The sequence below is a fragment of the Brachionichthys hirsutus genome, chromosome 11 (assembly GCF_040956055.1).
Source record: "Brachionichthys hirsutus isolate HB-005 chromosome 11, CSIRO-AGI_Bhir_v1, whole genome shotgun sequence".
Lineage (NCBI taxonomy): Eukaryota > Metazoa > Chordata > Actinopteri > Lophiiformes > Brachionichthyidae > Brachionichthys > Brachionichthys hirsutus.
This window is the reverse complement of record NC_090907.1, coordinates 8,850,058-8,875,717: the sequence shown is the minus strand read 5'-3', so window position 1 is coordinate 8,875,717 and position 25,660 is coordinate 8,850,058. Positions and strand designations below refer to the sequence as shown.

The 25,660-nt window shown below is 39.8% G+C and overlaps 1 protein-coding gene across 1 annotated transcript; it reads right to left on the bottom strand.

The window, feature by feature from the left end:
- Positions 1 to 3,241: 3,241 nt before the first annotated feature.
- Positions 3,242 to 23,807, bottom strand: LOC137901349 (SR-related and CTD-associated factor 4-like). Its single transcript, XM_068745370.1, has 18 exons — positions 23,778 to 23,807; positions 21,438 to 21,521; positions 20,720 to 20,764; positions 20,440 to 20,601; positions 20,228 to 20,345; positions 19,957 to 20,090; positions 19,736 to 19,876; positions 19,580 to 19,653; positions 18,840 to 18,936; positions 18,448 to 18,528; positions 18,253 to 18,338; positions 17,494 to 17,684; positions 16,384 to 16,484; positions 16,178 to 16,291; positions 15,904 to 16,060; positions 15,718 to 15,809; positions 4,451 to 4,589; positions 3,242 to 4,278 (listed from the first exon to the last, which is right to left on the bottom strand). Exons 1-18 carry the CDS (start codon positions 23,805 to 23,807, stop codon positions 3,845 to 3,847), a joined length of 2,280 nt encoding a protein of 759 aa, XP_068601471.1. The 3' UTR covers positions 3,242 to 3,844.
- Positions 23,808 to 25,660: the final 1,853 nt, after the last annotated feature.

Here is a 25,660-nt window from a genome sequence, read left to right as displayed (position 1 = left end):
ATTAAATACAACATATGAACATTTTAATGTTTAAAAAAAAAACTTTCTTACAAGAAAAAAAGTGAATTTCACATTATTTAAATTATTTTGCCTTTTGTCTTTAAATGAGTAAAGCATTCTCAAAAATTGAGAACGTTCATTATAAATTTCTCAATAGGGCACCTTGAAATTTCTTACTTTGAGCTACAGACCAAAAAAATTATTATTATATTAAATAAAAACCAAATCACATTATATGATTATATTTTATATGCTGATCACTTTGACTATAGACTAATCTATCATTCAGGTAAAAAATAAATATTTCTATACTTTTAATCTACTGAAGCAAATCAATCTCTTTGCGAAAACAGAGCTTGTTTTCAAAATATTCCGAAACATTTAGACAAAAAGACTCAATTTAAATTAAAAAAAAAAAAGAACTTTGTCAGCATCACAGACAGTAAGTAAAGCGCAGTAAGTGAGGATGCGGTTACTCCATCATGAAAAGCTGACAGCATGAAGGCCATTAATATGCTATTTTCCTACCACATGAAGAGACGCCAGCGAGGCCTCAGCTCAGCGCTCTCATGGGAATATGACACAAGTTTCCTGGTGGGAAGAACTTTCAGCTTTGTGGTCCAACATGTGGATTTAATATTTACACAACAACCCTCTTTATTTTATGATTTAATGGCTTGTCTAAATAAATCAACACTGTGATGCAAAGTGATTTATGGGGATTTCGTACAGAGGCCACACGCAGTGGAAAAAAAGAGAGCATGCACAACGTAATGCATTAGCAGCAGCGATGCCTTCCATTTGGACAAAAGCTAAAAACCACTGCAAATACAGCAGCTGCTGAATTTGTGTTATTCTTAACACAACAGGTGACGAAAGTCACTCACGAGGACCCGAGCAAAAAGCTACACTGTCTTCAGTGTTTTCTTTGCACCACTTTGCAAAAGAATAAAACGCTGTGTGCAAGTGGGACAGGAATGAATAATTCACATCGAGCACTCGTGCAAGCCTGAATTATGTGCATTTCAAGAAAACACAGTTTGATAGTTCATGGCTGCACACACACATGAAGAACAATGTCACGGATTGTACGAGAAGCCGACAAATCACCATATGAATGTCGACGCATTCTTCCATGTGTGGTAATGCCGGTCGCCTCGCTGCCTCAAGTTGGTCCATAGCTCAGAAGAGCATGAACTAGTCACAACTCGAGTCTCCGTGCAGGCATGTCACACAAGTGGACTCGGGTTACCGCCCCGAGGACACATCACAGACGCTGGAGCCATTTGTGTGTTCCACGAGTGGCCGGCCGTTTCCTCTCTTAGGTTACTCCCTCTTTCATAACGCTCCCAGGTCACACGCAGACAGTGGGTTCTATAACCGTCATGGAGACCGTGTTCCACCCATCGACTGAAACAAGGGGAGTCCAATAGAATGTATATGCGTACCAAAACAATGTCATTCAACAGCCCAAAAGATTGGGGCATTGGTTATAATAAACCAAACTCATCAGAAGCTGATGGAGTTGATTGTGGTTTGGATGAGACACTTTCCACGGGCCGGTCTGGACGCACAAACTAGAAACGAGCAGTTAACTAAGAAAACCCTTTAGAAGGGATTAATAAATGGAGAATTACCACCAAAACAACGCCAGGAATAAAAATAAACAAATCTTATTTTGACTTATGGTATCTTTTTTTTTACACATTTAAGTATGAATGGGAAGCAATGAATAAATGAAAAACAACCTGACAACCGGTGTTGTGTGCACCTGCTCCAGCAGGAGACGCTCACCTGTGCGCGAACAGAGACGGGGATGATAATAAACCCGCCACGACACGACGCGAGGACTTTACTTTCAGCAGAAGACAGAGACGCCCTCAGCAGAAGACAGGGACGCTCTGAGCAGAAGACAGGGACGCTCTGAGCAGAAGACAGGGACGCGCTCAGCAGAAGACAGGGACGCTCTGAGCAGAAGACAGGGACGCGCCCAGCAGAAGACAGGGACGCCCTCAGCAGAAGACAGGGACGCCCTCAGCAGAAGACAGGGACGCCCTCAGCAGAAGACAGGGACGCGCTCAGCAGAAGACAGGGACGCTCTGAGCAGAAGACAGGGACGCGCTCAGCAGAAGACAGGGACGCGCTCAGCTCGGCCTCAACATGCTGCGCAGACGAGCTCTCGCATTTCACACACACACACCTGCACGTGAACTGCTTCCTAAAGCGGTGCGTAAATAGAGACGCGGCGCGACGCGTCACCGCACGGAGGACATGCGTGACTTCTCCGTTCCCAAAAAAGACGTGCAAACACCTCCAGGGGTTCCAGCGAACAGGTCACAGTACCGGTTCTGCTGCGTGCGTGTTTGCGCGCGTGTGTTGTTCACATGCAACCCTACTAAGCCGCGCCACGTTTGTGGAGCGGTGCCGTGCAATTACACGCACCGAAACGCACGTTAACCCCCCCCCCCCCCCCCGTGATGCCCACCGTCATTCCTGCTTCACCCTTAACCACAGACGCGTGACCGGCCGGATTGAGATGCGGTTCAGAGCATCGTCTGTGCGTGGACACGGCCCGGTGCGTGGACGTCCGTCACCTCTGATGAACTTCTATTAATGAGCGGCGGTCACGCAAACACCGCGCGGAGCCCCAACCGACGAGACGTCATCGCGGTTCGGGATCACTTACTCTCCGGTGTCCCTCCGTACCTGTCAGCGCTGCCGTCGGCATCTGATCGCTGACATGTCCATGTTTGACACGCCGGTAATGTCCCGCCCTCCCCGGTTCACGCACCACGCATGTTGTTCCCCCACCGCCGAGAGGGGCGGAGCGCGCCTTCCTCGGAGACGGCAACCAAACGGAGCTTCAGGATGTCTTTTAATCATTTTATTATCCAATCAGCTGCGATTCGACTAAAATAAAGCCGGAGTGTTAAATTCTGAGCAAACAACAACAAATTCTACCGTTACCCCCCCAACACACCAGTTTAAAGGTCACTGGCACGGTGCGCACCCCCCTTCTCATTCATCATAGAGGCGCAAATAAACGCGTCAGATTGTGATAACACGTGTCTGCTGTTTAATAAATATAAAACAAAAGTGTGGATGTCTCGAAAAAAACAAGGAGCGAAGTATGATTATTGTGGATATAATTAAGGTTTATGAGACGGATTTAATTGGAAGCAAAAATATGCAACCCCATATGCTTTTTTTTTTTTAATCAAATTTTGAATTTATTTTCCGCATTTAAAATAAAATGCTGCTTTTAATGACTCTTGATAATGTAACTCTCGAGAGAACAGCATAAACAAATAAAAGCAACTGATCAAATGGTAGCAACTTTTTAATATTCACTGCACATGATTCCAAGAGGCTGTATTTACATCAGAGGCTGGTCACAGAGTTTACTCTACCCTCTACTGGCAGCATGTGAAATCCTGTCCTGCTTCGAATGAAATCCAACAGCCGCAGTGCAGAATTAAACATCCGTGTTTTGACTAAAAACAAAATACCAAAAGATAAGAATGATAGAAGTTTAGTCTCAATCAATACACACCAAACTGAGCTCAAAAGTGTAGACATTGCTGTGATTTTACTCTGCAATGCCAGGATTACCGGCATGAGCATTAACTACACAAGTTCAAATATACAAAAGAGCGTCAAGGTACGAAGACAGTATTTACACCACTGGGTCTCCTCTCTAGCTCACTGCTTTGTTTTTCAGGGTTTATTTTGATCTAGAAAAGATTCCATTTGTTCTTCACAGACCTTGTGGCACCAGATGCCCTGATAATGTCTCTCGGTGGTTCATAATGTTCTCCATTCAGGTCCATAATTCTGCCGACATCTACCACCTCCCTCTGTGGAAGGGCGGACGAGCAAACTCGGGCCTCCCATTTCGGAAATACCTTCCTTCTCCGTCATCCATTTCCTCCGGTACCATCGATGGGTGTCGATGGAAAGCAGGGCCACGGGGAGGAAAGGGCATGGGCATTCTGAACCTGTCTGGAGGGAACATGGGTCCTCCAGGCATCATCTGAGGAGGCATGCGTGGCATGTTTGGAGGTCGGAGGAATGGAGGTACATGAGGGCCGTGCATGCCGGGACGGGGCTGCAGAGGCGGCATACCCAGTCTTGGGCCGTGCATGACTCCCGGACCTGGCAGGGTCATCACTGGGGGTGCAGGAGACCCTAGCTGGTTGTCTGTACATGCATTTCCGTAAGTCCCATTGTCAATTGCAGGATCCTTGAGTGTCTCTTTCGGGCGTTTTACACCTCCTGCTAGAAAGAAAAAACAAATGGGATGTTTATTGTCATTGTGAAATTAATAAGAACGATGAGCAAAAGTTTCAAGAGAAGAACTTGAAGTGCAACATGGCAGTAGAGAGCGCTGTGTTATCATCACAGCGCCCACACCACCCTTCACATAGTTTCCTTTATTTTAATGCCTTACCTGGGGTCACACTTAGCTGATCAAACTCTGTGTTGATGAAAGGTGCACCTCCCGGAAGTATGGATGTTGGGGACAGCATGATGGGGCCAGGAAAAGCAAGTGGACTTTTGATGCGTGCTGCTTGTTCAACCGGGGGCACCTGGAAGACAAATGGACACGATGATATTATTAATATGACTGAAGTAAAAGAAGTCAGAAAGCCCTGCAGCAGTGAACTGCAAGAAGAGACGTTGGGCTAGCCTCTGATCCAACAGCATGAAGCACTCTCTTGATTTGAATGACCTTTGATCAGGTAATCTGAATTTTTATACATTATTCTTTAAGAGTTCTCAGAACCCAGTATTATAGTCGCATTCGTAAAATACCAACCAAACTGCTCATGAAACAAAGCTGAATGCCCCATGCCGAAAGTTGTTGAAAGGAACCAATCAAGTCTACAACTCAAAAAAACACCATCATGAAAACTGTAAATCTTGATGGTAAAATTACAATTATTTTCTCCATTTAATAAAAGCAGCATCAACCTGTACAAAAACAACAACATAACAATTACATCTGACATGACAGCGTTCTAAAATCAACCATCGGTGGCGGTCACAGGTTTGTAGCCTGATTTCTATGTGTACAACGGCTGGGAAGAGATTTCCTTTTCCAAAAATATATTCCAGTTGGTGATCTGGATTTTTATATTTCAACCACATGACATACAGATGAGGATGCTACTTGTATTGTCTTGTCAATGTTTGATGACAATGACAACCTGCACTACAGAATGGATTATAGTGAGTAAGGTGTGTGCCAAGCCAGAGCCACTCCCTCGTCCTGAAAAGCACTGATTTGCTGGGGCAAATAAAGGGAACGAGCAGTCAGTCAAAATGCAGAGGCTTTCCATCAGTACTTTAAGGTCTGCACGACTGCCAGAGTACGCAGGCAAACGTGCATACAGATAGATTTCTATATATGCCCGACATGCTGAACTCAGAACTCGTACATTAATGCACAAAACAGAAAATGTCTAAGAAAGTTTCTTTCACTACGTTTCCCATCGGTCTGTTCTGCTCTCATAGAAGAGCATTCTATTTTTTATTTAACCAAGAAAATAACCCATTGAGGTTAAGAACCTCTTTTTCAAGGGAGTCCTGGCCAAGATAGGCAGCAGCAGATACAAAACACACATTAAAAGGTTACAGTCAAAACACAAGCAAATATACAAATAGTAAAAATATGTAAATAGTAAACATATATAGTATGTTTAAAACAGACTACAAAAAAACATGAATGTGCCTGTATAAATATCCAAGCAAAATGGATAAGCTAAGAGACAAATCTTTCTAATGGCACCCTCATATCATCTTGCAGTGCCTCATTGGAGAATTCAAAAGCTTTATTACTGCAATAGCAGATAGCTGAAGGAGAAAGGAGGACCAGGAGGACAAAACAGTACATTTGAAAGATGAGTCATTCATTCATCTTCTGAATCGCTTGGTCCGTTACCGGGTCGTGCTGGAGCCTGTCCCTGCAGTCGATGGGCGAGATACGGGGTACACACACACACACACACACACGGACAATTTTAGTGTAATCAATATGCCTAATTTGCATGTTTTGTGCGTGGGAGGAAACCGGAAAACCCACCCAGACACGGGGCGAACATGCAAACGTCTCACAAAAACGCCCCAAGTCAGATTTGGACATGTGACCTTCTTGCTGTGAGGCTACAGCGCTTACCACTCTGCCACCGTGCTGCCTTGAACAATAAGTGGAAAATGTATATGACATCATCTAAATAAACTAAACCGAAAATCAGAAGGCAAAAACAACTGTGTGACTTGGTGGCAGCAGTCCAGTCCACTAGAGGAGTTCCTAATTGATTTGTACAGTTTTGCACATGTGAGATCCTGTGACTGCTTCTGTCCAAAACATAACTTTAATAAATTCTCCTCCTAAGGATGTCATATTTCACTTTTGACTAAAATCATTTAAAGCAAATTTAGATATTTTCCTTTATAAATTGGTTTCTTTATTTGTCCTATATAGGCCAATTAAATTGTATTGATAATTATCTTCAGCAAAGCAGTCTGAAGAGATATCGCTAAATGTTGTTGAAAATGTTGTTTTAAGGAATGACGTTAACAGTACCTGTGCGTATAAATCTACCATCCATCCATCTATAGAAGTTGTAGTATATAAGTAGTAGTATATAAGTAACATATTCATGTTTAAAAACGTTTTTAGGGGAAACAAATGTCTATCAGACAAATATATAAATAAGTGTGTTTTTCAGAAAAATATCATACTTTAGTAACATTATCAAATTGAGGTGTTATGAAGTGGAATCTACCAAACATTTACCAGATCAGGTTTTATTATAAAAGCCATCATTCCATACCATTATAGCTGTATTAATAAAAATGAAACTTAGTACAGCATATTCAATATGATAGAGTTAATGCAGTGATCACATAAATGTTAAAAGGCACCTTTTATATGTTACTTTATCCTGCTTATCAGTTAACTTTTCCTTCATGCAACTCGTGTCATGCATCCAACCGATAGCTTTTTAGTTCTATTTAGCATACCTTCCTTTTCTGTGGATTAATGCTTGATAACTGTTGATCCGTCCCGAGCAAATCAAACTCACAGGCCGACAGGCGGTGTAATATGGTAACCTGTGGACAGCCTCAACATTATCCTCCTTGCTGCCAAAGCTGCGTGTAGGCACACATTGCAGAACACACAGTATGTCATCTAAGGGATCTATACGCACTTCTTTCTTGTCCAACTAATCATAATCACATCACATGTCGACGGATGAGATGGTAAAAGCCATCTCTCCATAAAAGGCACATACAAGTGAAATATTTTCATAATACAAAGCTGCTAGAAAAATGTCCAAGTCAGCTTCCTCTGAAATATCTAAAAACATTCAGTATACCGTTGTTAATATTTGGCGATTTTTAAATACAGTACAATAAATAAATGTTTGAAATTGTCCATAGATCCATGAGTAACCGAAATATTATTACACATGAAATTCAAAAGGAAATTAGGAACATTCACTGCAGTGTGCGCTTATTGCCTGCCTGGCATGCATGTGGGTGCGCATGCACACCTTGTGTGTATTTCAATATATTTAAGTAATTATGTAATCAACACAATTGAGCCCAAAACAAAATTCAAAGTAATTTGAAAACAAAGCAAACAAGTATACTGGGATAATAATAACTAAACCATTCAGGACTGTCTACCTTTTCTATGAAAAAATGCATCATACTAATTTTAATAATGGTGCTAGACGGTTCAATCCCTATTATTGTGATTCTATTGTACCGAAACGGGCTGCTATACACCTAGAGGGCGCCCTCAAAAATGGAAATGAAAACCAAACCAGTACAATTACTTTCCTTTTACTCCTTGACAAAAAATAATCCTCAAATGTAATCTTTTTTTTTTTTTTTGCTCAAGCATGTGGCATCACAGGAACCAAAGTTGTTGGTTGTTTTTCTTATTTTTCCTGCAAGGAATGCAGTTTTGCCAGTGTAAATGACTTCAGATAGAATTATTTAACTGACCTTACAAAATAGTCTCTCAGTCTCCCAGAATCTTTTGACACGAAAAGTAAAGAATATCTAAAGTAGCCCTTATTTTGGCAGCCAAATATTGATCTGGCTTATCTTATTGCAGAGATATTTCACTGACTACATTAAAAAGTAGCACAAAGTGTCATGTAGTCTGTGATGTCACGATAACTTAAAGGGATCTCACAACAAATGTAGATGCAAGAAATTTATGTAATGAATTTATGTGCATCACCTCCATCCACTAAATTGACAGGGAACAAAGCACATTTTCTGTTGCATCTTGTCTGAGTGGCATCCCTCTATACTTGAGTATTTCTGCTAGCATTAATACCAACATGAAGCGTTCTGATGGCCCACTATTTCCATTATACTGTAGTTATAATCAGGGGCGCACATAACTGGTACGCAGGTACACATGTGCAGCAGAAATTTGGAACGCGTAACACCGGTTGTAGCTCTACGAGCATGTGCTTACCTGACAGTTTACTTGGCAACAACACAATTACACCTGCAGACCTACTGTTGGGCAAGATGTCGAGAAAACAACAGGCATTGAGCAGCTTCTTCGGTGTTTCCCCGCCGACAAAGAAACGGCAACCAGTGTCTCGCCTGGAGCCGAAGAAGACTTTTGTCGGGAAAGTGGCTGCAGGATGTACCGTGGCTTGAAGCTAACAGAAAGCGCATTGACACGTGGTGCAAAATTTGCCGCTCAGACACCCATCTACTGTTGGAGCCAAAAGGAGTGCATCTGCATCATCATCATCATCTGCCATGGATGAAGTCGAAGCAGAGTGGGGAGACTTATCAAGACCTTGCTGCATATGGGGCGAGTACCACACACCGCCTCCTGTTAGGCACTCGAGTAATTATCTGAAAAGGTTACGTGCACCCGTAGTTATAATACATTTCTTGTAAACACCCCCTAGTGACCATCAGAAGAATTGCAGGCAAGGGTACGGGACACTGATTTTGACTAAAGCGAGGGACCCTTTAAACGGTACACATCACCTGCTTCTGACAGTGAAAGCGTTGTAATTTTAATGAGTCACCAAAACAGTGATAAAATGCACTTGGTAATGTCAGATAGTTCTGTGTCCGGTGCCACTACCATTAGGGGGCACTAAAGATGGCAATTAAAAAAAAAGAAAGTATATAGATTGATGAAAACAGGTCAGCAAAATGTAAGAAAAAAATTCAAATTAAGATTGACCTAACAAAGTAATAACATTATCTGTCATTTGTTTTATATAAACTCTATAAAAGCAGTTCACAGGAAGCCGTAATGCTCACGATCAGAGTAGCAACGGAGGGTTCAACTCTTACCCTGACGTTTCACTCCTGCAGAAAATGAAGGATATCTGCTGCTCCACTTTTCTTGCAGGGGTGCTTCACTCAGGGAAACCCAACAAGCCCAGCAGCTTGGTACTGGATGTTTAATCAAAACTCACATCTCTGACAGGCATCATCCCAGTGCGCTCACATTTATTTTGTGCTTACTACTTTTAAGACATCTTAAAAGATAATAAGGCAGCAATACAGTGCAGCCTACCTTCCAGCTAGTCCGCCGTATCATCCATGAGTTTGAATCTCAATATCCAAAGATATCTTCTATAACTCACCTTTGTGAGGCCTCACACGTGTCTGACGCTCTTTCCACATGGATCTAGAGCACTGTCGCACTACTTGAGGTCACTGAAGAAATTTCCTCTTTCCATGAAACGTCATTGCGCATGAAAACGACTGAAAGGAGAAGACTTCTCAGATCTTGCACTATCATCCATGGAAAATGACCAAGCTACCTGAGTGAGACCTGCAATTACAATATACATTTTCATTGACCAACCTCTCTGTCCTTGTGTCTGACTTAAGATTAGATTTGTAAATGCTTTATTTGTACCAGATGTGTCCGATGAACTTTGCAAATAAATTAAGGTACTTTATTAATCCCCAGTGGGGAAATTCTTTTTTTCACTCAATATATTACACACACACAGAGTGATGGGAAACCACATTACAGCACCCTAGGAGCCCCTTGTGGGATTGGATGCCTTGCTTAGGAAACCTCGTCAGTGCTCAGTAGCTGAACTGACACCTCCCCAGCTACCAGTTCAACAGCTATACTGTGGTCCTTGTTGGACAACAACCAGCCACCACCCTTGTGGACTGAGCCACTGTTTCCCCAAAGATGCCAAGTTTATTATAATCTTAACTCTATACATCAGGTTTACTATAGAAACATAACCAGACTTATGTCAAGAAATTAAATTAATATGCTCAAACTTGCTTATAAAATGTATATTTTTGACTAGTGTAACACTCTTACCTGCGGTTATAGTTCATCCTACGGTTTACAACCATCCAGGCTTCTGGGCTACTAATAACTGATTTAAAAAAAATAATAGTTATAATAGGTTTTTTTAGTTTGGTGCTGATGTCTAGAATTGTATACGACCAGGCCGAGCAGTTTGGTTCTATTCTTGGGTTTTGAAGAGTACCTCTTACACATTCTTAAGAAGATCACTTGTTTCCATCAACAACAGCTAAGCTTAAGAGTATTTCCCATAAGCTTGAAGGCTATTGGACTTTATTTTGGTGGAGGGTGAAGGATATTTGATTTTAATGTGTATATGACCTTAGGCCCCATTACATTTTGAATGCAACCCGTGCCCCCCCCCCCCCCCCCCCAAAAAAAAAAAAAAAAAACCTGCATTTTCCCCACTAATGGAGGCTTTATATATATATATATATCTTGCAAAATATGCATTCAATTCATTCACCAATAATCACAGGGGTCAGATATGCATTATCATGCAAAAATATTTTCTGGATCTGATCCAGAATGAGGTCAGGGTGAAATATTAAATTTTTACATTGAAAAGCCCTTTTATGGATTAAAAAAATAATTTAGAAATACACGTCAACTCCGATTCACTTTTACATGGTTGGTGCATTAAGATACTCAGAACAATTTAGAAGCTTTTGATTTTGATGATAATCTGAATCACCATGTGGTCTGCATTCTCTGAGTGCTTTTCTAGTTCATGTATGGTATGTGTTTATTACTTTTGACTGTACAAAAAATGCACCCAAAGTCCTTTAAAAACCAAACACAGGAGGCTGTAAATACAGATGTTAAGATTCTCAAATGTGCAGAAACCGTAGTTTTTTTTATTTTTATACAACCGAGGTTCCACTGTATATACATATATATATGTATATACATCTTACATGAGACTAATCCCAAGTAAGAATTTAGACCCTGAATAAAATACCTTGCAGTGCAATAATGACGTGGTGGCAAAGGTAATAGGATTTTATTTTTAATTTTACAGCTGAGCCCTAAAAACTTTGAAATTTCACGAATTATATGGAGAAAGTCATCCTGCACAATCAGGTATTTTTGTTTTAGAAATATTTATAAATGCCTACTCCCACTGTGTTGAGCACCTCTACGTCCAAGACATCCGTATGCCTCTCTCTTGCCACACTTTCATCCTTGACCATTTCTCTTGTCATCTGCTGTACTAGCAGATGGCTGAGAGTGAAGCTCTGTCCTTTCAATGCAACAGCTGTGCGGATTGACAATGGACACAAGGACAAAGAGACATTCAAGGTACACCAGCTTGGATGTGGCGATGAAGGAAGCAACAGCTTTTCTGGAGAGTTAACTTACATTGAAAGTGGCAATAAGGACATTTATTACCGCATTTTCCTTACAGATTTGCTGCACCAACAATGCAATCTTATTCTGTGGTGCTGATTTTGAAAGGGTAAAACAACATTCACTGCTCACAACTGCGTTTTTAGGCATTTCATCATTAAAACATTGCTGTGTAAATGCAGAATCTTTTCAAAAGGCAAAGAAGAAACTTCTTTTGTTTGCAACAAAACATGTAAACAGATCTTGACCAACAATAATTTACAATTTTACATTTCCTAGAAGAAAATAGTTTTCACACCTAATACAAATCTACAAGAAACAAAATCAAAACTGAATTATGCATTTAAAAAATGCTTTATTTAGCAGCGTTAATTTTTATTTTACCTCACTTGCCTTTTGCAGTGAGTTTGTGTGCACATTTGTGGCATCATGTTAAATTGAGGTCCTAGACAGACCTGCAGCAGAACTACCAAATGAAGAAGAGATTTTCAGTACTTTGGGTTTACATGTCTGTACAATGACTTTGAAAAATTATTTAAGGTCAAAATAGCACAGTCAAACTCAAACACTGAATTTGAAGACGCGTGGACACATGAGTGACGATTACTCATGAACCCGATGGTCAACATGCTGACAGGATTCACAGCATGTTTCATCCCAATCCAAGATGGCCTCAAGGTTTGTGTAATATTTTTAAACCATAACCTTATTTTTGAATCAACTGGAAATTTGGTATTTATTTTCCAGACAGAAGCTCTTTTCCATAAAGTGTCGCAAAGTAAAAGATTTGTTTGCATTTTTTTTTATTGTGCAACTGCAGTGCATTTTAGAAAATGTTCCTCATAAACAGCAGGCCTTGGAGGTATACGGGTAGTCGTTGACTTACAACCGATGCAATCTCGTCCCACAAATGAATATAAATATCTACCAACCAGTGTTCAATAACTGGGACGTTAAATATGCTGCTCTTCGTGTTGTCGGCTTACCTTATCTCCCATTTGGACTTGGACTTCATCCAAATCGGTTCTTTAAGTCCCATCAGCAGCAAAAGGTCATACACACGTCACTTTTGATCAACCTCTCTTCATAGTGCAGTTTAGCATGTCTGCTGAATATGCTAGATTGCAGACAATCACAATCCAGCTGGATCATGCTGTAAGGAAGCCATCTTATTTACTGTTGATTTATTCTACATTTACATATGTTTGATGACTCCGGGTCACCGCTAGCTGTCAATCAGTCAGTGTATTAATGACTGCAGTGGAAGCACCAGTTGCAAGAAGATACCATTTTGATCCGGAGGCTGATACACACCAAACGACAATCAAAATGACTTTGGTGTACACACCAAAGTCATTTTGATTGTCGTTAAAGAACTGGTGGGTAGTCGGGACGGGAATCTCTGGTATCCGTCCGATTTGATTCATTCAAGAGAACTTTTGTTAAAATATCCGATGCGATACGATTCGATTAACCCCCTTTCCACGATGCATTGCTATTCAAGTTCAACATCTGCTAAAGCCACCGATACGATTTGATTTAAACACTTGCCACGATGCATCTGGATTCAGCGTCCCAGTTGGTTTCAGTATTTTGGGTTTTTTAGGTTTATATGTCCTAATTTCCATCTTCTTTTAAACTATATTAAAAAAGCAAACAATATAGTTATTTTATAGAAATGAATGAAGCAATTCAGTAAGTTTAATAGTTTCTTAAATCCAAGGCATTTCAAAGATTGCCATATTTTTATAAACTTTAAACAAAGTGTCATTGCACTGCGCCAAAAAATTTAAACAATACATGAGAATGTGGTCAAATAGAACACCGTTTACCGTCATTATCACATTTAATGCTTTTTAACGTCCAAATACTGTATTTATTTGCCATAAACAGAAAATACGCGTGCATATTTCTTAAGATTCAAAAATATTCCATTAGAGGAATGAGTTAAAATGTATGTATTCAAAGACAAACTGGACACAACGAGCGGAGTCGGGCTCTGTCAGGCTCTACTGCATTTCAATGTTCGTGCTGCCAGTATATATTATGGCAGCATTGCAAAGTTTGCTAATTGCATTTGATTTGCCAAGCTTTCCAAACATTTGACTCGAAGTTCATTGGTGAATGTATCTGATGTTGCCGCTGTTCGCACTGCTCCTTCACACAATCCAACCGCGGAAGACATCTTTACGTACTTTTAGAAAGTTGTGGGAAAAATACACTTTTGTTAAAGCTATATATCGTGACCAACTGATAAAATAATCTAAAATCTGATTTTCTCCAAACCGCCAATACTGTACTTTCGGCTTGTCCGGTGAGGGGTTGCCACAGCAAATCTACTTTCTCCACTTCACCCTGTCCTTTGCATTCATGCCAAACCCAAACACTTTGGATAACAAATCCTTGTCACCAAAAACAAATGCAGGGTAACAGATTTTTTTCTCTTCACACACCACAGTAGGTTTATGAAATTCCCATGTTTTATTTGGATCATTTAAATGTCAAAGTACAAGGTTACCGAGTGAAAATGGAAATATTTTGAAGAAAAAGAAAAAAAGAATTATTTAATGATGAACTTAATGCCTATCAGCAGAGGAGCATATCTGAATTGTGGTACAGTAAATTCTAAAACAATCGTTGACGATGTCAAGGAAGCGATATGTTGACAACCCCTCTCAGAGAATAATCTGACAAAGGAAGGAATTTAACAATTGCTGGCTGCCTGACCTTTGAGAACTGCTCAAAGTTGATACTGACCTTGCTGCAACAGCCCTTTTCAATTTGGCCTAGAAATGGGAATGAATAGCCTAGGCAGCTGATGCTGCGTTCACACTGCAGGCTGAAGTGAACAACACAGATCCAAATTTTCCAAATGTGACCCAGGCCACATGTCCTAAATCCGACATGCATTGGATCTTTTGCCACGCGACTTCAGTCCGAACAGCCAGGTCCCATTTATCCGACCTACATGTCATTGATACACGGCCTACTGTATGTCATTACTGTGCGATTCCGCACTCACGCATTTCTTAGTAGAGATGCTGCTGCTATTGCCCCACAAAACCCCATGCCTAAAAACCTGGCTCTCTTCCTTTCTAATCTTCTTCTTAAGAATATTAAGTTGTAAATGTGCTGGCTCTGGTTGGACAACAGTTTTAAAATCGCCACATATGCCCCACCGTTACCATCATCATCATTTACTTCGGCAAACACTGAGCGTCACACACTGCGCGACGTCGTTGTGTATTCTTCTGACACTTTTGGGTCGCATGGCGTTCACACATGCATACAAGTCGTATTTAACTCGCAAAAATAATAATAATCGGATTTCACACAAAAATTAAAATTGACCATTAAGCCCTGCAGTGTGAACGTAGCCTGAGCATCCTGATGCCTCCATTTTGGATTACATGAATAGTTTGGTTTTAAATCTCAACATAACCACTGGTGGCAAAGGAATCAGTGATATTTCAATGGCAACTTCAGATTCAGATTCAGATTCAGAACTTGTGATCTGACTGAATAACAAAACACTAATTTAAATTCTATCAGTGTTTTCAGTCTTGGCTGGAACTAGCTTTCAGGTTTACATAACACAATTGCCATTATATTGCCAACTAGAAAAAAATACTTGCCTCAACCTACGGTACAAACCAAAATAAAAGTTATCAAAAAGCAAAGTGGAAAGGGTGCCATGGCTACATGTGGATTTGAGTATTTCTCACTGAATGGAGAGGTCTTTACATGCAGTATTTTTAACAATGTAATGCAAAGAACATTATTGCTGATTGGATTTTGAAATTAATCATTTACCCAGACAATGTGTGTAAAGATAAATATTCAACCATTTAATTTCTGAAGAGAAAATGAGCAGGTGGTTCAGATAAGCTCCGCTACTCATGAGCAACAATAATTTATTATCTTCACAAAAAACAAGAAGTCAGCCTCAAACACTAAATACATGAAATCAACACAACAAAAGAACAGGTTATAGCAAAAAGTGTTGAAGACTGTATCGTCATTACCTGAATGTGAGCAGCAATGGTTCCAGCGGCTGGTATACCCGGTGCTCCATTTACAGCTACCAACTTAATAAAGTCCGTGGCATCAGTCCAGTCTACGTAAAATAAGAATAGAATTACATAAATAATTTTAAATCACCTTTAGGGGATCAAATGCCATCCAAGCTAAAGTAACAGCCAAGTGTCTACCTGGATTTAGGGTCTCTGCATCCAGTATGCCTCCTTCCCGATAGCTCTCCAACTCCTCAACTTTGACTTTGCTCCAGGGAACGTAGGTAACGCCCCGCTCCACATCCCAGAACTTTTTGTGTGCTGATTTTATACCTTTGTTTAAAGCCCAAGCAATCTAGGAAAAAATGACATTAACTATAATCATCATGTTAAAAATAACAGCCTAAAAATAAAAATAAAGCAGAACCATTATAAAATTGAAAATAAAGGCAATCCCTGTATGCGTATATACCTTCACAGGTTTTTGATTGACTTTGTATGACCCCCTACTGAGTTTGTTCAAGGCTGTAAAGGCATCTTGTCTGTGAACCATGACAATATAAGCACAGCCTCTTGGAGGAATCATCTGGACGTCAAGAAAGAAAGAGGTAACAGTGAAATACTTCCCATCATTATGATTGATTACAAGTAGAAATGATGTGAATAACCGAAACTCACATTGATGGAATCGATCTGGCCAAACTCTTCCAAAAGGCAAATCACGTCAGACTGCTGGGTTTTTTTGTCGAGCTGTCCAACCCAAAGTGTAGTGCTGCAAACTAAAAGCAAAAAGAGATCAGCAGCTGCTTGGAGAACTTTCTGTTGCACCAGAAAATGGAGGTCACATCCTAATGACGATAACAGGACCCAACCATCTGTAAAAGCAGCGACCCAATCCTGAGGTCACCAAACCAGACCCCCCTCAATGCCCTGGCTGCACCTAGAAATTCTGTGCATAAAAGCTATGAATAGAATCGCTGACACAGGGCAGCTCATGAGTTCGACTCATCTCTACATGACCTGCACGTCTCCAGGACGCGGAGGCGTGCAGATCGGATCACTGCCGACCCTTCTCACCCTGGACACGGACTGTTTGACCTGCTCCCCTCAGGCAGGAGTCTACGGTCCATCCGGGCCAGAACAGATTCTTCCCCTCTGCCATAAGACTCATGAACACTTAACAGCCCGTAACTTCTATTTTCACTGTGTGATTGTGTTGGTTTTTACTGCTGCTAATACACATCTGTGGATCCACTCCTGATGCTGTTTTTGTGTGGGTTTCTGTATTCATATGCTTTTTAACTTACCGTAGTCTATTTTACAGCATGCCCTATAGCATAGCGCTGTAGTGTGCAGCGCTATGATACGCTAATTATTGCACGATTGCGCCGAGAAAAATTCCTAGTCTGTGAACCCTCATTGACAATGGCAATAAACCGATTCTGATTTTGATTAAAAACCTTCTTTCCATTGTTATTAGCATTGATTTGGGTATTTTTAAACAGCCACAACGGATTAAATTATTTTCAGTTATTTTATATGGGAAACATTTATTTGACATAAGAGTGGATTTGAGTTCAGTCCAAGAACGAATTATACTCGTATGTCAAGGTATTACTGTACTTAAAGTATTAAACATTGTTTGGAAAAAATATTTATAGAAGCACAATAAAGTGTTTTCAAATCACTCGTAAAAATCAAAGTGGATTCTGTCAACAGGCTTAGACAAAGTATATATTGTTGGTATATGCTGTGATTCAAGCAGTTCTGTGTACGTAAACAACATACCACTAAGCGTCTGGCTCTTTATAGAGGGAAGTCCTTTCTGTCTGCGTTCTTTGTCCTTTTCCCGGTCACCCGCTCGGTCTTGCGAGCGCGAGCGAGACCCCCAATCCAATTCTCTGGACCGAGAACGAGAGCGTTGATGCCGAGATCTTCTGGAGTGGGATGAAGATCTTGATCTTCTTCTCCTTGGTGATCTGAAATACAAATGATTGATCAAAATTATTACGGTGTCACCAAAATGTGGAACTCCTACAGGAAAATCTATTTTATACAAAGTAGAAAATGTTGACATGAACACAGAATTCTGTCAGCAGCTCTGTCTTGAAGGCGAAACTCATAATAAAACCACATTGTCCACATTAAGAAATGATAAAGCATGTTGACAGATTTTTGAGCGCCGTGTACCACATAAAATCAGTTCGAGTTCAGTAAGGATTTTAAGTGCGCCTTATGGTCCAAAAAATGTATTTATTTCCATTGTTATTAGCGTTGATTTGGGTGTTTTTAGACAGCCGGAACGGGTTAATTTATTTCTTATTTTATATGGGGAAATTTGATTTTGACATACGAGTGATTTGGGTTGCGCACTTGGCCCAGAAACTAATTATACTCGTATGTCATGGTATTGCTGTAATTGATCCACATGGTTCTGGCAGGTAAATTACCTTCAGGATGCATTGACTACTGCAGCAGAACTAACCACTTTAATTAGCATAACAGTATCCAGTTCCCTACACTTATCTGTGAAGAACAGTCGCTTACCTGGAACCAGATCTGGATTTTGTTCTCCTTCCATAGCTTCTCTGTCTGCCCTCCCGCCTCATAGTTGCATCTCCTGTTGAATTTCTCTATAAAAAAAATACGATAGGATGATAAACATTTTAATCATTTTGTTCTTAAGGGGAAAAAAAAACTCACACGAGGCAAGATTAAACGAAAATGGGTTTGAAGATTTACCAGAGATTGTGAACAGGCCTCCTTTGTGGAACATTTTCCATCTGGCATTCCATGATGTTCATGATTCATCCCTCCACCATGCTGAAACATCAACAGACAAGTGGAAAAACAAACAACATTGTAACTAAGTATTACACATTTTATAAAAAATGTACCGGTACATTTAAATTTAAACCATTAAACATCTAAATTAGAATTGCAATAATAACATAATAAAGATAAAATCTTGACATCTTTTTAAGACAAATTCTGAAAAAAGCATCTTAATTATTTTCAAACAATTTGTGGACATCATGCAGGTAATTGCACTTCAGAAGTGACATATTTGTTCAGAGAGTTGTAAATTAAAAGTTAGTTATTATAAGCAGTCGTTCACATATATCATTGGATACCTCTGTGACAAATGTATGTCCCATCAATTGCGGATGAACATTTTCTGTGGTGGGCATCTGACCGAGAAACCTGTTGAACACATTTTCAGGAATGCCTCTGTCATGATAAAATACACAAATATTTGGTTTTGCATAACCTAAATTAAATTCAAATTAAATCACTTAACAATTATAAACACACACCTTTATAAATTATATATTGCAACATGTTATAGGCAGAAAACTGAAGACATACTTAAGAACTTCAACAAGATCTGGCAAGAGTCTAACTAAAGAGCCTGAATAGTTTGATCGATTTTACAAAATTAGCAAAAATGAAAAGAACAGATTAATTCTTGGTTTCTAACCTTTACATGGGATAAGAAAAAATATATAATGAGTTCTTTCCTAGTTTACTCAATAGGTCCAAACTGTGGTGTGACCAATAATCACAGAATTCTACCAAAAAATGCTGAAAAATAAATCCTCCATAGCGGTTAAACATAAAAAAAAATAATAATCCTGGAATGTAAAACTTTGCAAATGTATTAATACTGTATGGGATGGAAGGGTGACCAGTCACTGCAAACATGCATATGGAGCTAGTTGTGCCAAACTTGAAAAGATACGTTTCCACGGTGTTCTGGATTTACTCAAATACAAGCTTTGATGGACAGAAAACCTGAAAATAATGTATCGAGCCCAACATTTGCATTGCATTGCATAATGTGTGTATCATAATATACATTTCACAAACTCACTGTGGCTGGGCAATTCCTTCTTTAGCGTTTGTATCCTCTGGTTCATCGTCATAGTCGAATCTGCCAAGGAGTTTCTGAGGAAATCAAAATTTTACACTAATAAGTAAATGAGGAAACAGGATCATAGTAATAGATAATGTGAGTAATGACGATTACCTCAGCTAAAGAGCTTTTCCTTTCTAAGTGTGAGCTATACAGGTTGAGCTGTGGTGGCGCCGGCATGCTGTTTGTGATGGTTTTGTTGTTTGCTGCCAGACTGTTTTCGGCCTGCTGGAGGTTTTGGAGCATCCTCTGCAGCTAGGAGGGGGAGAGGGAGGTGAGACCAGCATTTCACCTGCCATGGTCTAGAGCTGCTCAAACACAATTTCTTTGCTTACCTCCTGACCATGGGTTGACTGAAACAGCTGTGCCACAGCGGCTAAGGCATCAGAAGCAGGTAAATGGGGAACAGCGGGTAGAACGGACCCACTAGTCATGGGATCCTGTGTCTGTGGCTGAAAGTCAGTGGGAGCTGTTCAAACATAAGATGAACATTAACGTTTTAACGTTGTTAATAAAATCAATGGATAAATTGCATCTCGAATTTAATCTCATGTAGCACTTAAATTCAATGTTCCAAGCGTTAGAAAAAGAGAATATTTTTTTAACCTTCCAGTGCAGACACAGATCCAAGTGTTCCATCTGCCATATCCATCAGAGGCTGAATGACATCCATGCCAAACATACCATTCTTTTGCCACAGGTTCAGCACACGGACAATTTTGCTCTGATAAATGAAAAGGCAATCCATCATTGAAGGTATTTCTAATTATCACTGAGTAGAGTTATACTAAATTGCTTGGCGCACAAATATAGGCTACCTTATCATCCTCTGAGCAGCGGTAAAGATTTTGAAAGGTGTCTGTAAAGTTCTTCAAGAATCTGGGTCCAAAGACATCCTTCTCAACACCAAACTGATGCCGTGACTGACGAACAATGGAATCAACCACATACAAACCGGGGACTTTTAATTCTGGCTTGCACTGAAAACAAAAACAATCAAGCACAAACTTTTTACTGCCACTGTGTCATACCGAAATTGCAAGAGCACTTAAATTAAATCTTTACTATAAAGTAAACAATAAGCTCTACCATACATACCTTCTTGATGAACTTTTCAACAATCTGGACAACGTGTTTGTAACGCTAATAATGAAAGAGACAGATAGATGTTAAAACATTACATTTGACCTGTCATTTTAAGGTGTTGATACTTATATTATTATAATTGCACTTCTGATTAGATGCCAAACTGTATTTTGTTACCTTGTAGAGAGGGTCGTCACTTACCGACGTTTTCATTCAACAACGACTCAGAGTTTAGCAACAAGAAATTGCTGTTATGAGTGAAATATGTGCATGTATGTACAATATAAAAGGCCTATATGAATGCAAATAATTTTTTTAATTAATCGATTCCTTTGCCGCTTTATCCGCCTTCCGGGTAATGGCTGTTGCTGGAGCCGATCCCAGCTTTTCTATGGGCAAAAGGCGGGATATAAACCGCAAGCGTCATAACAAAAATGTGGATTGCACAACAAAGCAAAACAAAGCTTACTGGAAGTTTGAATTTTTACATGATTTACGCACCGAGACCCACTTCAAAAGTAAAAAGATGTGAACAAATGTCTAAGAACATTAATAGCACAGCATTCTCCTAGTATTGCTCCAATCACGTCAACATGCTTTGCTTACATATAAAGATAGTGTTTGAACTGAAACAAAGTATATTAGTTCATTTGAAATGTCTGAAAGATTAAGCTACATATTGTGTAATGTGGCTATACTGAACTCAAACTGATAAAAGCATTTACTTTACCTTGATAGCTTTGATGGCTGATTTTGTTACAGACATCATCTTAGCACGGGATATTGGAGGCCTCAAGGCAACCATGGAGGACAACTGAAAGAACAACAACACCAATTAGTCCACTGGAATTTAGACAATGAAAAATACCAGTATATAGTATCACTGGAAACCACAGACTGATTTATATCATAAAAATAAACAACTGCATGTACTTCAAATGCACTACTGACAGCAGCCTGTGTAGTGGGGCTGAGCAATGAGACAATTAAGTATAATAAAAGGAAAACGCAATGTTAACTCCACAACGTCTGTTAAAAAGTTGAAACTTCTTACACTTTTTTCCATTTCTAAAAATCACCACAAAAATAATACAAGAATGATGCATGACCCAAGTATTCATTACCCCAGGACCAACAGACTTAGAATATTTTTATTGATCACAGAGGGAAATTCCATTTGCAACAGTGCTCCAGTCAACAAAGCAGAGAAGGAAGATGCAAGACTATGCACATAGTGCAAATAATAGAAATATAACAGAAATAATAGAAGGCAAACAACAATCTGGTTCAAATCACATCCCAGTTTTGAATCATAGGTCAGATACATTTTTAGATCAGCAAAATGAAATGATGGGTAAGGGAGACTTGGGGGTTTTGCTCTGTCTGCAGGCATCACTGTTAATATATTGCTATTACTAACTATACCCGTTTACTTTACACACAGTAACAGCCTATTCAACACTCCTTGACAGAGATGAGAGCAAGCAACTGTGCTGGATCGGCAAAGACAGACCGGACCTGCTCCGAAAGGAGAGCTTCGTGCCAGAGAGAACACAGAAGGCATTCCCCAGAGTTGTAGCGTTACAATAATGTGTTCTACATGCATGGCCATTTTCATTGTACCAGTCAGTCAAGTTGCCTGAATCAAAATATATGTCATTACAAAACAAAAGTAACAGCAGCCAAATAATGATGCCATCACTGCCGGATTTCATCGCTAATTCCCATCTGACTACATTACCTTGAAAGGACGTAGATAATTTCTGTAGAGCAAAGCTGAATCCACAACACAGCACCAAGAGTCTGTCTCTCCTTATTATTGATATAATAATCTATTTAAATAGTTATGTTGACCCTTAAATAAATATCAAACAGGGCAACAGGCCTTCTTATGGAAATGAATATTTAGGCTTAAACGCTACATATTATAACATGACATGTATTATTCCACTAAACAACTTCTGTACTATTCTGTTAATACCAAATATCAGCAAACAGAGTGGCTGTTCATTAAAAAACAGCTTTGATTTCTGCACAACAGTAACTACCTCCACCGTGGCGAGGGTTATGCGATTGCCAGCGTTTGTTCGTCCGTCTGTCCTTTAGCAAGATAACTCAAAAGGTTTTGGAAGGATCTTGATGGAGATCCAAGAAAATGGAGCTTCAGAATACATTCCTCAATATCTTGGTTGATTATTGACGAATGCGTATGGACTTTGACACAGTCGTGTAGGGTGGGGACCTCGATCTCACCACAGAATTTGATCTGGATCGGAGCCCGAATGGAGCCAGTAAAAAAATATTACATTTTGACAGTAGTCATCTGAAGACATGCTTCGTATCAGCTATGTTCAAGATGAGTGGTTTTGCCATTGTGATGAACTATTAATACAAGATGGAAGAAACCGGGGGGCCTCGGACTTAAGTGTGTTTGCATGGTCTTCCTCCGCGGGTTCATTCGTCACATAATTTGTTCAAAAACATAGTATGCACGCTTGTCCTTGCGATGAACTTGCAACCCTGCGCGGGGGAAGCCATTACAGAAAATGATAGTCGCCTCTCCTAAACGCTGTTCTGAACTAAGCAAGGTTTGCTGTGCGTGAATCACGATGCCGTCACGTTTAATTTCAGACACGCACAAACATTTGGTTTTACTGGTAACATTTCCAAAAGTACACTTTTAAGACAAAAACTAATACCCGGACACCTACCTCCATGTTAGCTCGAAAACAGATGTATGCCAATTTACGAGACAATGAATCCATAAATGTGCATTTCTACAGACAGCTGATTGAGATCTGGGGTGTACCGCTGTTATGCTACAGCTAACCGGATGCACTGAAATTACAGGCCCGAAAGAGACCTCCAACTACTGTAACATTACACGAGTTTAAATCGTATTTTCACTGACCACGTCCTAAAAGTGATAACGAGTCAGCGTATTATTTTTTTCGTACTATTAATATTAGGTAGCAGTATTGGCAGTAAATTGAAACCCGAATGGCGTTAGTTAACGCTAGCCTTCTGGTTTTGCTCGATTGACTTGCATAACACAAAACTTTATCATTACCTCCATGTTGAAAGCATCGACTGGATCCATAATGATGTGCGATCGAAAACCAATTGCCAAAAGTTTCTTCCCTTCTCTAACTGTAACTTGTGTAGTTAATGGCTAATAACATAACCATCAACGCCGAGGGACTACTAAAATTCTACTGAAGTCGCATCGCTAGCCAGAGCTCTGTTGCGTTAGCAGAAGCTACTAGCTTATCGTTTCATTTTTTTTTTCTAAAATGGCGACGACGTAAGCGTCAAACGCGAACCAATGACGCTCATCATACATGATAGCCAATCACAGGCAGCGCTATGGCTTCCCGTCCTGACCATGGGTTGACTGACAGACATAAAACAATTTTTTTTGTTAAAAGAACTGCGCTCACACACCCAGATAAATGGCAAATAGTGTTGAAATAAAACCTTTGCAGAAAATAAAATTATATTTAGCTTTGGTATTTTCAAATTCCATGGGATTTTATACTGGTGAGAATATGCCAAAATTGTCAGTCAGGTCCGTGGGAGAGCGCTGCGCCTCCACCGGTATCTGAGGCGTCCGCCGCGAACTGTCACTCAAGGTGTGGGTGAGATTAGGACAGGAGCAGAGGTAAATAATGATTTAAGGTGTTTAAATGCGGCATCCGCAGGAAGTATATAAATAAATCAGCATTCCCTGTTGGCCTGAGTGTAAAGATCTCCTGCAAATGTGTCTGTATTTTTTTTAGTTAAATGACTAAAAGAGAGAAAGAATAGATATCTACTTAAATAGTCATCTACGTCTCAGGACATGACCAACTCTTGCAATTCCATGGTAATCTGACAAGGATTTTAGTCCTTGTAATCTCTCAAGTGTTTTATGTGTAATTGTAAAAATGGTTTACAATTGACTCAGATTCTAATCAAACATATATTGACTTATTTCCTGCCACACATACGCAACCCTTCTATAATTTCATGTAATTAAAATCCATTAGGTATTTTTTGTGTGTAATCCTGCAAACACACATAGCTTTTAACCAAACTCAACCAATAATAATCAATATGAACCCATACATGTATTGTATTGCCACCAGGCTGTGTAAAATTTTATGGAAGTTTATCTGAAGTTTTTTTTTGTCCCCCACCATGTTGAATATACTCGATCTACTACACACTCCTGTGGCCAGACATGCACATTGCATGCATTTCCTGAAATCCAGGACTCAGGAATATGAGGAAAATCAACCGGAGTCTGCAGCCCTACATACGCAGCTGAGGTTAGAAGTAAATCTCCTCTGTTCCCCCGAATGAGACTGACTCTAGGTCTGATCGAGTATTTCTTATACCAATTGTTTGGAATGAGATAACAGAATTATTCTACCTTAACCAGATAAATGTCTGTAATGGAGAACTCAACCAGCACCGATGTCTATGAATGGGAATACTATTATGACTACCTTGATCCTGTGATTGTGGATGAGAAGAAACTGAAATACAACAAGTGTAAGTCTCTGTACTTTACTCATTTAAGAGGAATTTTTGTAGTTCTTTTTGTAATGAAGCAGATAAATTCTTCCCTTTCAGACTCACTTGTTATAATATTTTGGATCGTCCTGGGCACCTTTGTGGGATTCCTCTTTCTCAGTTTGAATCTAATGTCTCGCAGTGGGGGCTTGTCAAGGTAAGTGTTATGCGTGTTCCATCAGTCTCTGCATCTGTCATAGAGTCAGGTGGTTTTAATAAATTAACTGTGATACAGCTTAGAGCTTTACCCTTTAAAAGTTTCCTCTTATTATTGCAGGAATCACAGATCCAAAATCGAAGGCCGCCAAAGGGAATGAGCAACTTGGCCCGATTATGAATCTGAATGAGAACACTTTATATGTAAGTGAACAATAAATGTAAAAATAGAGAGATGAT